This window comes from Pogoniulus pusillus, chromosome 7 (genome assembly GCF_015220805.1).
Source record: "Pogoniulus pusillus isolate bPogPus1 chromosome 7, bPogPus1.pri, whole genome shotgun sequence".
Classification (NCBI taxonomy): Eukaryota; Metazoa; Chordata; class Aves; order Piciformes; family Lybiidae; genus Pogoniulus; species Pogoniulus pusillus.
The window spans coordinates 7,223,394-7,238,864 of NC_087270.1; the positions used below are offsets into that span (position 1 = coordinate 7,223,394).

Below are 15,471 nucleotides of genomic sequence, written 5' to 3' on the forward strand. Positions count from 1 at the left end.
TTAATTTCTCCCATGTGTCGCTTGGAAAGGTCCTAGAACAGATCTGCTTTCAATTTTTCTCCAAAATGTATGGATGTGAAAATGGGAGCACATAATGTGATTACCTCTGAGACACTACAAATGTATTTGTTAACAGATCTCCATCATAAACGTGGAATTCTCAAAACATATGCTGCAAGCGAGCGTTCTCATGTACACAGAGAGGCCACATCTGTGTAGTTAGTTCAGATATTGTTGCCACACTGACTTCATGCTTTCCATGCAAACTAAATGCAGTATTTGGTGCTAGAGTATCTGATTCCTTATCGAGTGAATATACAGAAGTCCTGTATGCTGTAAACATGAATAGCATGGTTGTTTTAAATCACGTACTGTTTCCAAATACCCTAACCTTTCACAGACATTTAGAGCATGACAATTTGCCTTTCAGGTGTGTGTTCTATTTGCTTACTCTGCAGTCATTTCTTCTCTTATCTTTCACTAACCCTATTTGTGTATGCAAAGCATAGGTTTTCAATTCACAGATGCATGTCGATTCACAAAAGCTTTTATCACATCGTGTGCTGTTCAATGACTGACATAGATCACTTGCGCATTTGAGCTGCTAACATTCACAGCATTCCTCCAGGCCTGGTAAGTACCTGTTTTTTTTATACTTAACCATGCATTAAACATCAAAATAGCATTTAAAATCCACAGTCCAAAATTAGTGACAGCATTTCCTTTATATATCCCTTTTCAGGTGGATAAAGTCATTGCTGGTGTCGTTGACCAAACAACCGGAGAAGTCTTTTCAGTCTTTCAGTCTGTCTTAAAAGGTTTTATTGATTATGACACTGGAATTAGATTGCTTGAGAATCAACTGATCCTTTCTGGAATAATCTGTCCAGAATTAGGAGTATGTTATGATTTGGAAGAAGCTAAAGCTCATGCATTAATCGATGAGCAGATTCTGTTGCAGTTGCAGGAATTAAGTAACGTAAAGAAGCTTATTTCAGAATCTTCATTGTCAAATCTGCCAGTTGTATCAGCTCTAGAACAAGGTCTCATTTCAGAACCTTTGGCCATTAAAATTCTTGAGAATCAGCTATCAAGTGGGCTCTTGATTTTGCCATCTACTGGAGAGAAACTGACTTTGCAGAATGCTTTCCAGAGAAACCTGATTTCTCCAACGTTATATACAAAGCTTCGGGAAAGACAAGACACATGTAAAGATCTCATAGACCCCAGCTGTGCTGAGAAGATTTCCCTTGAACAGATGATTCACAGATGCATAATACATGAGAGAACAGGGTTAAGGCTCCTACCTGTGAAACCACAAGAAAAAGGCAGAATCACATTCAAATCTGGAAGAAAGATAAGTGTTTTAAGGGCAGCTCATGAAGGACTCATCGATCGGGAGACAATGTTCAGGCTGCTGGGTTCTCAGTTAATATCTGGAGGTATAATTGACCCTGACTCAGGGAAGCAAATGACTCTGGAGGATGCTGTGAGGCAAGGGATGATAGATCAGGACACTGCTTGTGGAATCCTCACACATCAAGTTCAGACTGGTGGAATCCTTTGTCCAAACTCAGGACAACGCTTGACTGTTGATGAAGCTGTGCAGTGCAACTTAATATCATCTACCAGTGCACTGCTGGTATTAGAAGCACAGAGAGGCTTTGTTGGACTAATCTGGCCTCACACGGGTGAAATATTCCCCATATCAACTTCCTTGCACCAAGAGATGATAACGAACGAACTGGCATTCAAAATACTGAGTGATAGACAGAAAATAGCTGCACTTTACATTCCAGAAACTTGTGAAATAATCAGTCTGGATAAAGCTGCACAGTCGGGGATAATAGAGAGGAATAGTCTATCTGTTTTGAGCAATGTCATTTTACCAGATGCAATGCCCAATCTGGAAGAATTGGAGTCCCCCTGTAAAAGCACTGCAAAGTGGTTATCAGCTTATGATTTCCTTCCATCTGTTTCTCATGACTGTGAGGAGGAAGAGTCTGGCACAGAAGACCTTGTATGTCATAATTTAGATCAAGCTAAGAAATTATTCATATCTTATTTGATGGTAAATAGTTACATGGATGCAAACACTGGAGGAAGACTTTTATTATATGATGGACAACTGCAGGAAGCCATCAATATGTTGCTGGATGATGGTGCTGCATGCAAGACCAATGTGTCAGAAATTAAGTTTAATAACAAATGCATAAGCCAGAAAGGAATCAACCTGAGATCGTCTGGCACTGCTGTCCACTTCAGTAATGTCACAGGTAGTGTTCAGGGAGATCTTTCAGATGCTGAGAATACTTCTAATGGTGGAAAATTAAGTCAGTTTGAAGATTTGGGGCATTCCATATCTTTACAGGGAGAAGATTTCTGTGTGTGTAGACCAGGTGGTTGCAGTGCTATTGATACTGAGCAATCAGAATATACTAACCCTGCAGAGCTCAGAAATGCAGTAAATAGCATTCAAAATCCCATGAGCAGAAATGCATTTAGAGGCCTTGCAGAGATTTCTGAGTGGGCAGAACTGTGTAAGCATGACAGTCAGAAGGCAAATGCAGGTAACATTGAAGGATATCTTCCAAATTACTCAAATACAAATTTTGCTTCAGAGACAGAGAAAGAAGAGATTTATATGGCAGGCAGTCTAGGAAATGAATACACCTTACAAAACTCCTTGAGTGTGGAAGATTTGTCAGATAATGAAACGTGGAGAGAGCTGGAAAGATGCACAACATATGAGCCCCAGGTATTGCAAGCTGACAAGGACAGAGAGGTAGTGGATCACAGCAAGCAAGAAAGTTTTGTCCGAGGCCATGGTTCATCCATTGGTGCAGATACTCAGTATAGCCTTCAAGAAGAACTGGTTAGCCAGTGTGGTGACACACAGCAGTTTGAAGCTAATGAATATAGGGAACAGCCTCTACAGGACTCTGCTATCCCATCCCTGGAAGACTGTCTTTACGTAAAGGGCATGGCATCCTCAGGGGTTGGTACTGACTTGTGGAGTAAGCCATCTCTAGAAGGCAGTGGAGGCATTCACAGCAGGCCTTCATTGGATGGCAATACTGTGCTACAGGGGGGACCACCTGTGGGGTACAGTAACAGCATGGCACAAAGGCTAACCACAGAAGAAAGCGATCTTACCTTCAGCGAGTTACTGCCCTGTGACAGTAGTTCTGACTCGTCACTAGAGGAGAGTGATGGCATCCCACAGCTTGAAAGTGACTCCTTACAGCATGAATGTGGGGAGGTAACCTCTGAAGATGACAGCTCTCCATTTGATGATGATGATGATGATGACGATGATGACAGTGATGCCTATGAAACACCTCAGGTTGATGATGATGACAGTGATGTCTATGATAGTCCACAAATTGATAATGATGATTCCTATGGCACTCCTCAAGATGATGATGATTGCAGTCCTCTGCACCCGGGGGACAGTAATACACCAGAGCCAGAATTATCTGGAATATCTGTGCCACTGGGTTTTCTAGAGGAGAGAGGTGGTCTAATAACCCTGAGAGAAGAGACCAGCCCTTTTCAAGCACTTGCAGCTAAAGCTGAAGAGAACGACCACATCAATTTGAGAGGGCTACCTGAGAACTTAAACAGAGTTTCTGCAATTGCTGAAAGTATGGAAAGAATCCCTGAGGAGGAGAGAGAAAGAACAGGGAGCTTTGGAAACAAGAAGCAGGGGTTACCAGTTACTCTGGAGAGTGAAGGAGAGAGAGGCCTTAGTTCTTCACAGCAGGTGTGTGAAGCAGAAGTACAAGACAGAATTGAGGAAGATGAAGTGAAAGCAGAAAGTGACTCTTGTGACAGTGAATCTGAAGGTACACAAGAGGAGGAAGGTTATGAAGAGGATTATAGTAGTTCTGATGACTCTGACACTGATTCTGACAGTGATGGAGAAATGGCAATTTTTCATTCCCGTCATCAGTGTATAAAAAAATGTGACCAGCTGCCAGTTTCCTTAGGTGACATTGAAAATAACTATGAAAATACTGAGGATATTGATTCTTTAGGCTGCAAGACAGGATATAGTTTGCAGTTCCAGTCTAACCATGAAAATGGAAAACTGTCCTTGGGAAAATATGACTCTGCATCAGATCTTCTTGAGCGAAGATATGTTGGTCTTCCAGGTACAAGTGAAGAGGACAAACAGAAGGAAATGGAATATGAATATGAGACTTCTGACATAAGTAAAGACATGTCACAAGACACTGCTGAGCCTATTTGGTCTGAAAATACCTTTGACACTAAGTGGGCATCCTGCAAGAATGAAGAAAATACTAAAACACAGCTTAAAGTTCCAAGTTCTCCACTTCCTAGCGATAGCATGACAGCCTTCCTAACTACAAAGAAATCTACTGATGATGAGCAAACTGCTCAGATAAATTTGCTTCTCTCAGAAGGCTTTCCTGATAGCATGCATACAAAGAATGGTACCATGGCAATGCTACATTCAAGTGATGGCCAACGACAGAAAGAAACAGTATTTGCAGAAGGAAAAGTACTAAACGATACAGCTGGTGCTGAACAGCTAAAGGGAAATGCTTCTGAAATGGACAGTAATTTCCTTGTGGAAATGTGTTGTATGAGTGATGGTGATGGTTCACTTAGCAGCCAAGTACATCCAGTGACCAGTCAGAAGCATGGTGAGATAGGAAGATGTTTTGAAATTACTGCAGAAGATAAAAATAGAGTAAATGTTACTGAGGGATGTGATACCTTGGGGCTACATAAAAGTCCTATTCAGATGGAAAGCCTTGGGGAAATATTTGATGCATCAGTTATTAAAGCTGGTAGAGAAACTCCTGTTTCAAGTAAAGAAAAAGTAAATATTTTGCTTCACACTGGAGGTGATGTGAAATCAGATGAATTTGGGGTAGATTTTAACGTTTCTACTCCTTTAAAGCAATACTCAACCAGCGTAAAAGGAGGTGGTCGGTCAGAACTAGGTGAAACCAAATCCTGTTGCTTTGAGGACAGGGAAAAAGGGGGAAAGGGTATACAAAATGAAAAGAATTTTCTGCTAAATACAGAAGAAATGCCTTCAAGTGGATTTAACACTTCCTCTTTTGCCCCAGCTGATACAGTGAAACCAAAGGAAATTAGTGTCACTAAAGAAACAGGGAGCGTTGTCTGTCAGAATACCCATGGTGTTCTTAAAGGCCTTGCAGAAAATCAGAGCAGCAGTGACAGTGAATTTTCTCCAGTAAAAGCAGAAGTTTTAGGAAGTTCTGAGGATGCCCAGGAATCGGGGTGTAAGACTGAAGTGCTGTTTTCTGATAGCCATACCCATACCATTGATGCTTCTTCTGCGATTCTGAGCAGCACAGGGGCTGGCTTGAATTCCAGTGCCCAGAAAGAACAGGAGATGCTGAAAAACACAAAGGAAGAACATTGCATGGCCAATGAGGCTCCTTCCTCTGGAAGTGATTTCAAAACACAAACATCTATGGAATCATTACCAAAGGAAATGGAAACTTGCAAAGATTTTCAAGTCGAGGAAGGTATTTCTCAACCACCAGAAATGTCTGATGCAGCAATGGAAGACTTCAAGAATCTGTTACAAAGGAAACTGAAAAAGGGGCACGTTTGCTGCAAGCAGGAGGGTGAACCCCTAAGTTACTCTGACACCAAAGTTTTAATGGAAAGCTTATTTACAATGATTAGAGGCACCCAGCTTCTGAGTGACACCTCTAGTGGGTCAAATCTCAAGCAAATAAACAGTGCTGTTAGAAGCACATTAACCTTTAGTGCACCTTGTACAGAAACAAAGGACAGTGATGCTCTTTCATCGCTTTGGCCTGATGGTAGAAGTCCTGATCTTCTTCGTGATATTCTGAAGCAGGAATCCTTCAAGCAAAAAATGGCTGATCCAGATCAAAGGAATAGTGAAACAGAGGTGAAAACTCCCCTGCCAAAACTTACTAATTCTGAACTTCTTGAGATTTTTCGGCTCTCATCTGGAGATGAAAGTAAAAGCAAATTAGAGGAGCTGATGTGTGGCTTGCTTACAAACTCACAGGTCGCTGGCATCAGCACAGAACATGAAGGTAAAGGCAAAAGAGGTGGGCTTTGTACTGCTTTCTCAACAGAACAATCAGAATTTGGATCAGAAATGGCAAAAGAGAAAACACTGCCAGATGACACAGCCATTGCTTGGAAGAGAGGCCAGGAACACGGGAAGACAGACAGCCTATCCGGAGTCTTTACTGAACCTGTTTGCAAAGCAAAAGAAGCAGTCCTGAAAGACATCCCCACAAGCCTGGTAAGTAATAACTGCTGCTTTGTCTCACGTGTCTGGTGACAAAGGAATTGCATGAATCCATCTAAGTGCTGGAGAGAATAATTAAACTGGAAAAAGGGTTTAAGAATTAAATCACAGTATCACTAAGGTTGGAAGAGACCTCACAGATCATCAAGTCCAACCTTTTACCACAGAGCTCAAGGCTAGACCATGGCACCAAGTGCCATGTCCAATCCTGCCTTGAACAGCTCCAGGGACGTCGACTCCACCACCTCCCCGGGCAGCCCATTCCAGTGTCCAATGACTCTCTCAGTGAAGAACTTTCTCCTCACCTCCAGCCTAAATCTCCCCTGGCACAGCCTGAGGCTGTGTCCTCTCGTTCTGGTGCTGGCCACCTGAGAGAAGAGAGCAACCTCCTCCTGGCCACAACCACCCCTCAGGTAGTTGTAGTATCTTGTAAGACATCTGCTTTGCTGACTGTTCCCTGGAACACCACCACTCCCCGGTGGAGTCTGACATATCTAAATGATATGTTAGAATAAATTATTAAAATGAGGACTTGTATGACTTATTTTCAACTCTGTCAGTGTGAAAAACCTTATTGTTACAATTAATTTTTCAGGTCAGTGGAGTACAACAATGTTTACAGTTAACAGAGAAAATGCAAGGACATTTAGGAGTGCTTCAAGATATGAAAAGCCACCTGGATTACCAACAGCCTATTAGTAACAGCCTGGAAATACTGAAAGATGAACTAGAACAACTAGAGGTGAGTGAAGTGTTCTTTATGTTTGCATTTCAGTGATGGGTGCTAGGAGAAGCCCTTAGGTAAAAAGAGGTTTCAAATACAGTTAAAATAATTCAGATTTAAATGTTTACTTCTTTTTTGCTTAGTAACTTAATACAGTTTATATTCTCTTTGTAGTCGTTTCAGTCAGGACTGGCTACCTTTGCAATCGGCCTGAAAAAGGACATGAAGTTAACAGAAGAGTTTTTAAAGTTTTGTCACGGAGATATTCCTGAAGAGAAACTTAAAGAGCTGAAGATAAGCTATGACTGTGTGCAGGAAGTGTTTGTGGTGATCTGTGATACATCTTCAAAAAGAGCAAATGAAATAGTCTGTGCTATTGACTTGGAAATGGTATGTTTTTGTCAGTATTCTTTTGAACTTTGATTTTCTCCAATGCCATTTGTCTAAAAGGAAGGAACTTGGGTTTGCTTTCTTTGTTTGTTTTATGTTAATACAAAAATACACATAATGATTCTATGAAATGTGGCTGAGCTCCATCAGCATAAATAATCACAGAATCAACCAGGTTGGAAGAGACCTCCAACATCATGCAGTCCAACCTAGCACCCAGCCCTAGCCAGTCAACCAGACCATGGCACTAAGTGCCTCATCCAGGCTTTCCTTGAACATCTCCAGGGACAGTGACTCCACCACCTCCCTGGGCAGCCCATTCCAATGCCAGTCACTCTCTCTGCCAACAATTTCCTCCTGACATCGAGCCTAGACCTCCCCTGGCACAACTTGAGACTGTGTCCCCTTGTTCTGTTGCTGGTTGCCTGGCAGAAGAGACCAACCCCCACCTGGCTACAGCCTCCCTTCAGGTAGTTGTAGACAGCAATGAGGTCCCCCCTGAGCCTCCTCTTCTGCAGGCTAAACACCCCCAGCTCCCTCAGCCTCTCCTCATAGGGTTTGTGTTCCAGGCCCCTCACCAGCTTTGTCGCCCTTCTCTGGACACCTTCCAGCACCTCAACATCTCTCTTGAATTGAGGGGCCCAGAACTGGACACAGCACTCAAGCTGTGGCCTGACCAGTGCTGAGTACAGGGGCAGAATAACCTCCCTTGCTTGTCCTACTGGCCACACTGTTCCTGATGCAGGCCAGGATGCCATTGGCTCTCTTGACCACCTGGGCACACTGCTGGCTTATCTTTAGCCTACTATCCACCAGTACCCCCAGGTCCCTTTCCTCCTGGCTGCTCTCCAGCCACTCTGTCCCCAGCCTGTAGCGCTGCTTGGGGTTGTTGTGCCCATAGTGCAGAACCCTGCACTTGACCTTGTTCAATCTCATCCTTTGTTGTTAAATCAACTTCTTTTCTTTTTTTTTGTGCAGTCTAACCTTGCAGTAATGCACCAGCAACTTTTAAGCAGACTCCAGATATTTTCAGACTGGATCAGAGAAAACAGTAAAATCATGAATGACTTCACAGTGAACACTACTGGTGCAGAAGAGATGGGGAAAAGTTTACAACAACTTAAAGTAAGTATTCTTTGTGGCACATGCTCGTGCTTCTGACAAAGTGTTACTGCTTATCATGTATAATTAGCTAGGTTTTGTATACTTGCTCATTAACCTCTTAGGCAGCTAGAACTAATTATTTAAGAAGACAACTACTTGATAATGCACTAATAAAATGTAGTTGATTTGCTTTTTCTCTTGGAAAAAAAACATCTGATAGAGTTTGGCTTACTAAGAAAGCTTTTGGTCCTTGCATTTGTTCCAATGTTTGACCTTTTTTGGACATAATTTATAATGCAAGTATCTCTTTGATTAAAATTGGATGTTTATGTATAAGATCCAGAACCTTCACTGAAATTCAGTTGCTTTCCAAATCTGGTCTGTGTAGAACAGAAGATGGAGAAAGACAAAAAGCCTTTTTGTTACATGCTTCATGAAGTCTGTCATAAAAATCAGATCAATTTTTATATGAATTTGTACACCTCTGCATATATGAATGATAAGTGACATTTTGATGTGCTTTAGCAGGATTCCAGTATGCATGGGAATGCCACAGGGACTGCACTGTGGGCAGAATTTGCCACACTGCTAGAAATCATAGAATCAACCAGGTTGGAAGAGACCTCCAAGATCAGCCAGGCCAACCTAGCACCCAGCCCTAGCCAGTCAGCTAGACCATGGCACTAAGTGCCTCATCCAGGCTTTTCTTGAACACCTCCAGGGACAGTGACTCCACCACCTCCCTGGGCAGCCCATTCCAATGCCAGTCACTCTCTCTGCCAACAATTTCCTCCTGACATCGAGCCTAGACCTCCCCTGGCACAACTTGAGACTGTGTCCCCTTGTTCTGTTGCTGGTTGCCTGGCAGAAGAGACCAACCCCCACCTGGCTACAGCCTCCCTTCAGGTAGCTGTAGACAGCAATGAGGTCCCCCCTGAGCCTCCTCTTCTGCAGGCTAAACACCCCCAGCTCCCTCAGCCTCTCCTCACAGGGCTGTGTTCCAGGCCCCTCACCAGCTTTGTTGCCCTTCTCTGGACACCTTCCAGCACCTCAACATCTCTCTTGAATTGAGGAGCCCAGAACTGGACACAGCACTCAAGGTGTGGCCTGAGCAGTGCTGAGTACAGGGGCAGAATAACCTCCCTTGCTTGTCCTACTGGCCACACTGTTCCTGATGCAGGCCAGGATGCCATTGGCTCTCTTGGCTACCTGGGCACAATGCTGGCTCATCTTCAGCCTGCTATCCACCAGTACCCCCAGTGGAGCTTCTCTCTGTGGTGTTAGGAAAAGGAAAGTTTTCAAGTGAATATTTTAACATTTATAGATCTTCAAACCTGAAGCCTAGAAATGTTTAGCCTAACCAGCCATAAAGCTGCTAGAGCTGAAGGTCACCCAGTTGTCAGACATCCATGAGAGAGCAAAGAAATGGATGTTCAAGGTCATCTCTTTTGTTACTTGGGCATAGGCTATGCCTGAAGCAAATCAATGTCTGAATGATTCTGACACAGGGTTTTGATTTACTATGACTGAACTGTCTCCCAAAAGCATTTTGAAGCAGGGGCTAGGAAAAAATGGGTAGCAATATTTGTGTTTTATTGATATTGAACTCCTAAACATTGCTGGTTATTTCTTTCTCTTTGTTTACAGAACAGTGTTGCAGAGCTTGGCAGTAAAAAGATGGAATTAGATTCCACTGCGTTTGATATTCAGTTCTTCATTTCTGAACATGCTCAAGATCTTTCTCCAAATCAGAGCAAACAGCTGCTGAGACTCTTAAATACCACCCAGAAATGCTTTCAGGAAGTACAGGAAGCAGTAACATCTCAGGTGGAAAGTTTAGAGACTCAGTTACAGGCAGCGAAAGAGCTGGGTGATCAGAAGGTTTGCCTTTCTCTGTAACTGAGTGTTTCTGTCTGTGGATGAGAAATTCTCATACCAGCATGCAGCCTCTTGTATGTATCCTTATCTCCTCAGTTTTTACAACAGATGTATTCATAGTCCTGCAAAGATGGATGGCACTGGTAAAATCTGGGGGGTTGTTGAGAGTCTTGTTTGGGTTTTTTTGCTGTTTGTTTGTTTTGATTTTTGGTGCTTTTTTGTTGTCTGTTTGAGGTTCGTTTTGTTTGTTTGGGTGGTTTTGTTGCCTCTTCCGTTTGTGTTTGGGTTTTTTTTTCCCCCTTTGCTTCCTTTCCTTGGTACAGCTAGAGAAACACCATATTAGATTATGCACAAGACACAGTTTTGGGCATTGGGATCTGTACAGCTTAAGGCGACCAGATCTACTCTTTCTAGCAATGAAAGATGTTTACTTGAGGTTTCTCAAAGGAGTTTGTTTAGTAGCTGTGTCAGTAATTAAAGCAGTGAACTGGCTGCAACTATATTGGTCACTAAATTTACCTGTTGCACCATTACTCATCACTTCTGTCCTGCTGAAGATTCTCTTTTCCTTTCACTTACCAGGTCATCTACTTACATGATCTTGTTTGCTAGGTTTCTGTAGTCAAAGAACCAGATTTGTTTAAATCCTTGTTGCTATGGCTTGTTTTGACTGAGACAGGATAGGTGACTAAATAAGCCAAGGTATTTGTAATTCTAGGCATGGGCACTAGGGAAAAGTATGAGTCAAGCTGGAACCTCTTTAGCGGGCATGGCTGCAGCTGGCAAACATTAAGCAGCCTTTGTAGAGTCAAAGGAGACTAAGATGTTGCAGTGTAACTGCGTCTCCTCTTCTCTTTCAAAAGCACTGTTAAGACTCAGAATCACCACCTCAGGTCTCAATTTACGCATAATGAAAGACCAGCTTGATTCTATGATTCTGTGATTCTATAGTTCCCAAAACTTGCTGCTTTTCCATCCTGAAAACATGCCACCATACTTTGTGAAAGAAAGATAAAGTTGTGGAAAGACACACAACTTTTCTAGGACTGAGTAACAACAGCGAGCTTGCATGGTTTGTTCTTTTCTGCTGCCTTTACAAAGTCAACATTTTCTATTCAGGTAGGATATTATGCATGCCAACAAGTGCTAATTCACAATCACAACTAACCTCTGTTTTGATATCCTTTTTTTTTTTTCCAGAATTAATAGTGTTTGTCACAGGTTTCAAGTGATTAAGAGACTGGATTTTCACTCCTGTCCCTGGAAATTTCATCTCTCACATAAGTGCATGGCCAGACTTCTATTGGGCAGTTCCATGAAACACGGTCTCTTTCTCTTACAACATATTTGAGGTTTAGCCATAACTTTATATGTTCATCTTGCTCCTTGTACCACTGCTATCATGTTTACAGCATACTTGAAAAATCAGTAGTTTGCAGTATTGATGTTCAAAGGTAATTCCTATGAGAGTGTCTGTTAGTTTCTGAAGTGAGGATGGGTTTGTTTTACTGTTCAATTGTACTTGGCTCTACTATAGGACGTGGCTGAACGGCAGCAGGAATGCAAAGAGAAACTGCAGGAGATATGTGATTTGCTTACACAGACTGAAAATCGACTCATTGGACAGCAAGAGTCTCTTGTTATTGGAGACAGCAAGGCTGAGCTAGAGCAATACCAGACCAAACAGGAGGTGAGCCCAATTCTAGTCAGATAAGTTAAAGAAGACTTGAGTGCAGAGGAGAGTAACAAGGCTTTTTTGTTGGATAATGAGATGTGTCATGTGAGAGGAGAATGAAACAGATTTGTCTGACCTACTAAAAGTAAAGGCTTAATGCCATGCATTGAAGCAACTGCCCATGAGTACACTCTAGTGTGTGCCAGTAGGAGAAGAGAACATTTCATACTAGGAGATACTAGAAAAAGGAGTGTGTACTAGACGTTTAATAAGCACTCTTGGGGCAGGCATGGCATTTATTCTGCATTACCTTGAATTTGGTCCTGTCAAATATGATAAAATAATTTTTGTTTATTCTCAATTTAATCAGCTTGTTTAACTGGTATCAGGGAATGCTTATTCCTGTTAGAAGAATTTTGCTGCAAGGCATTCTCTTGCCTGAGGCTTTCCATTGCCTCACTTTTGTTTTGGGTTTAAATTCTGTGTTTTTCTAGTATTGCTTCCTTATGTATCAGGGCCCTTGCAGTTTGCTTCCTCTCTTATTGAGATCTGGTTTTCAGCTGTGTTTGGTCATCTATAAGCTTTTACTCTATCTTGACTGATACTATAGTGTGTGACAGTGAAAAGGCTGAAGGACTTGATACTCTTCCTTGGCCTTTTTTTTCCTAGTAGTATTTTAGTATGGATTTACCAATCAGGTTTAGTCATCTGTAAAGGCAGAAATTTCCTTCTTCATCTTGCCTTGATTTACTTATCTTAAAACTAGCACATCTAGTTAATGGAAGTGACCTGGGATTGCTGTTTGACAGTGGCTGAACAGGAGCCAGCCATGTGCCCAGGTGACACGGGTGGCCAATGGCACCTTGTCTTCTGTCAGGAATAGTGTGGCCAGCAGGACTAGGATGGATGTAATTCTGTACTCGGTACTGGTGAAGCCTCACTTGGAGAACTGTGTACAGTTCTGTGGACCACTCACTTCAAGAAAGATATTGAGGTGCTGAAGTGAGGCTCCACTGCACCACAGGAGGGCAACGAGGCTGATGAAGGGATGGTCTAATGAGAGGCTGAGGGAGCTGAGGTTGTTTAGCCTGGAGGAGAGGAGACTCAGAGGTGACCTTACCACACTCTACAGCTACCTGAAGGGAAGTTGTAGTAAGGTGGGAGTTGGGTTCTTTTCCCAGGCAACTTGTGACAAGATGAGGGGCATGGCCTGAAGCTGTACCAGTGGAGGTCTAGGTTAGATGTTAGGAAGCACTTCCTCCTGGAAAGGGTAATTAGACACTGGAATGGGCTGCCTGGGGAGGAGGTAGAGTTGCTGTCCCTGGGGGTGTTTAAGGAAAGATTGGATGTGGCACTTAGTGACATAGTCTAGCCAGTGTGCTGGTATTAGGTCATGGGCTGGACTTGATCTCAGAGGTCTATTCCAGCCTCCATGATTCTGTGAAAATACAAAACTGTTTTGAATAAACTAAAACATCTGTCCTCTATGAAATTTTAAAGATTTAAAACAGTGTTTGAAGATTAAAATATTAGGATTGATTACAATAAAAAGATGTTCTTATGGCATCTCTAGCTTGAATAAAACCAAGCAATACAGGAGAGTGTCTACCTGGGACAGATCACTGCATGTTTCTGCATTTATGCAGCCTTTAATTTCTGTAGCTTCCTATTAGGATACTAATGGGGGACACAGTCTCAAGTTGTGCCAGGGGAAGTCTAGGCTGGATGTTAGGAGGAAGTTGTTGGCAGAGAGAGTGATTGGCATTGCAATGGGCTGCCCAGGGAGGTGGTGGAGTTGCCATGCCTGGAAGTGTTGAAGCAAAGCCTGTCTGGGGCACTTAGTGCCATGGTCTGGTTGGCTGGCTAGGGCTGGGTGCTAGGTTGGCCTGGATGATCTTGGAGGTCTCTTCCAACCTGATTGATTCTATGATTCTATTCTATGAACTCATCTTACTGCAGTGTAACTGATTTACTGCATCTCTTCATATCTAAATAATGAGAAGTATCTTCTTCTGTGTACATGGAAATAAAACATCTGACCTCCTAAATAAAACAAAAGCACAGCCACGACCTCAGTCTCAATAGATGTATAAGCCAAGAAATTTGCAATAATAATAGTTTAAAAAAGATGTATTGACCTGGCAGCAGCATTGTCAGATGTTGAATTCAATTTGTTTTGCTTGGGTTTTGGTGTCTGTTTTATTCTAACAATCCTGTCTGCATTTTAACAATGTACCATGTGCTTGGAAAGATTTGGTGAATAGCTGACCCCTGTTTGCTTTCTGTTTTCTCAAAAGGAGATTCAGAAAGACATGAGAATGAGTGCCCAGACACTGGCAGAGATTGTGAAAAATACTGAAAGCTTCTTGAAAGAGAGTGGAGAGAAGCTGTCACAAGAAGACAAGACTATTATTGAACAGAAACTGAATGAGGCAAAGACAAAGTGTTTGCTTCTTAGCCAGAAGGCAGAAGAGTCGAAAAAGGAACTGGATAAAGCTATGACAACGGCAATTAAGCAGGAAACAGAAAAGGTTTTTAGGCAATCATTTTGTACCTTTATTAGTCTTGCAACTTCTTATTGATCTCCTGGGGAAATACTGAAATTTCATTTGGGTGACCAGTAAACTGCTTGCTGCTTGCTTTTCTTTAAACAGCATTTGTGACTGACATACATGGTGCTGCTTAGTTTACAGTGTTAACATATTTGAAGTGGTCTGTTTGCCTATGATGTTTTACACAGCCTAAAGATTTCTAAACTGAAACTGTGAAATTTCACTGTAGGTTGCAGCCATAGAACAGCTGGAAGAAAGTAAAAATACAATAAATAATCTTTTGGATTGGTTATCAAATGTGGATAAAGAAGCAGAGCGTGGCCGGAAGTATAAGCAGGTGATAGAACAGAATGGAACACACTTTGAAGAAGGAGATGTGAAGGCTTTGGAAGGAGAGGAGGATGATGTCAATGGCAATCTGCTGGAAATACAGCAAAACTTTGAAACTCAGGTGGATGGACTAGTAAAAATCACAGAAGATAACCTGAACCAGCAGTATCAGAAAGTCAAGGTACCGTCCCTGGGTTTATTCAACATTTAGGTGCTAAGAATGTCAGGCATCATTCAGTATGAGTGAACTTAACCTTACCTTTTCTGTCACAGACTTTGGATCAGGCACAATGAAGTCAGAGAAATGCAGCTGTAGGAATATCAGTAGTTAGAATGTACTGAGAATTTGTCAACTTATTTTCACTGTTACTGTGATTGCTGCCTGCAAAGTACCAAAAAGTACATGTTCTACAAGGTATATGTTGAGATTAAGGGATGGTAGTGATGCAGTTGCCATCCCTGGAGTTGTTGAAGCAGAGTGTGGACCTTGAGATTAGGGATATAGTTTGGTGCTGGATGG

The 15,471-nt window shown here is 42.2% G+C and overlaps 1 protein-coding gene across 9 annotated transcripts in view; it reads left to right on the forward strand.

The window, feature by feature from the left end:
* Positions 1-15,471, forward strand: part of DST (dystonin) — a 337,092-nt gene that overhangs the window by 211,927 nt on the left and 109,694 nt on the right. For 8 of the 9 annotated variants that reach the window (XM_064145796.1, XM_064145803.1, XM_064145797.1 and 5 more), the window contains 3 exons: positions 11,932-12,084; positions 14,367-14,600; positions 14,851-15,132. In XM_064145796.1, coding sequence (XP_064001866.1) covers positions 11,932-12,084; positions 14,367-14,600; positions 14,851-15,132 — 669 coding nt within the window. Of the gene's footprint in view, positions 1-742; positions 6,293-6,893; positions 7,041-7,196; positions 7,413-8,390; positions 8,538-10,163; positions 10,398-11,931; positions 12,085-14,366; positions 14,601-14,850; positions 15,133-15,471 lie in introns of all 9 variants that reach the window. The other variant, XM_064145802.1, reaches the window with a different exon arrangement.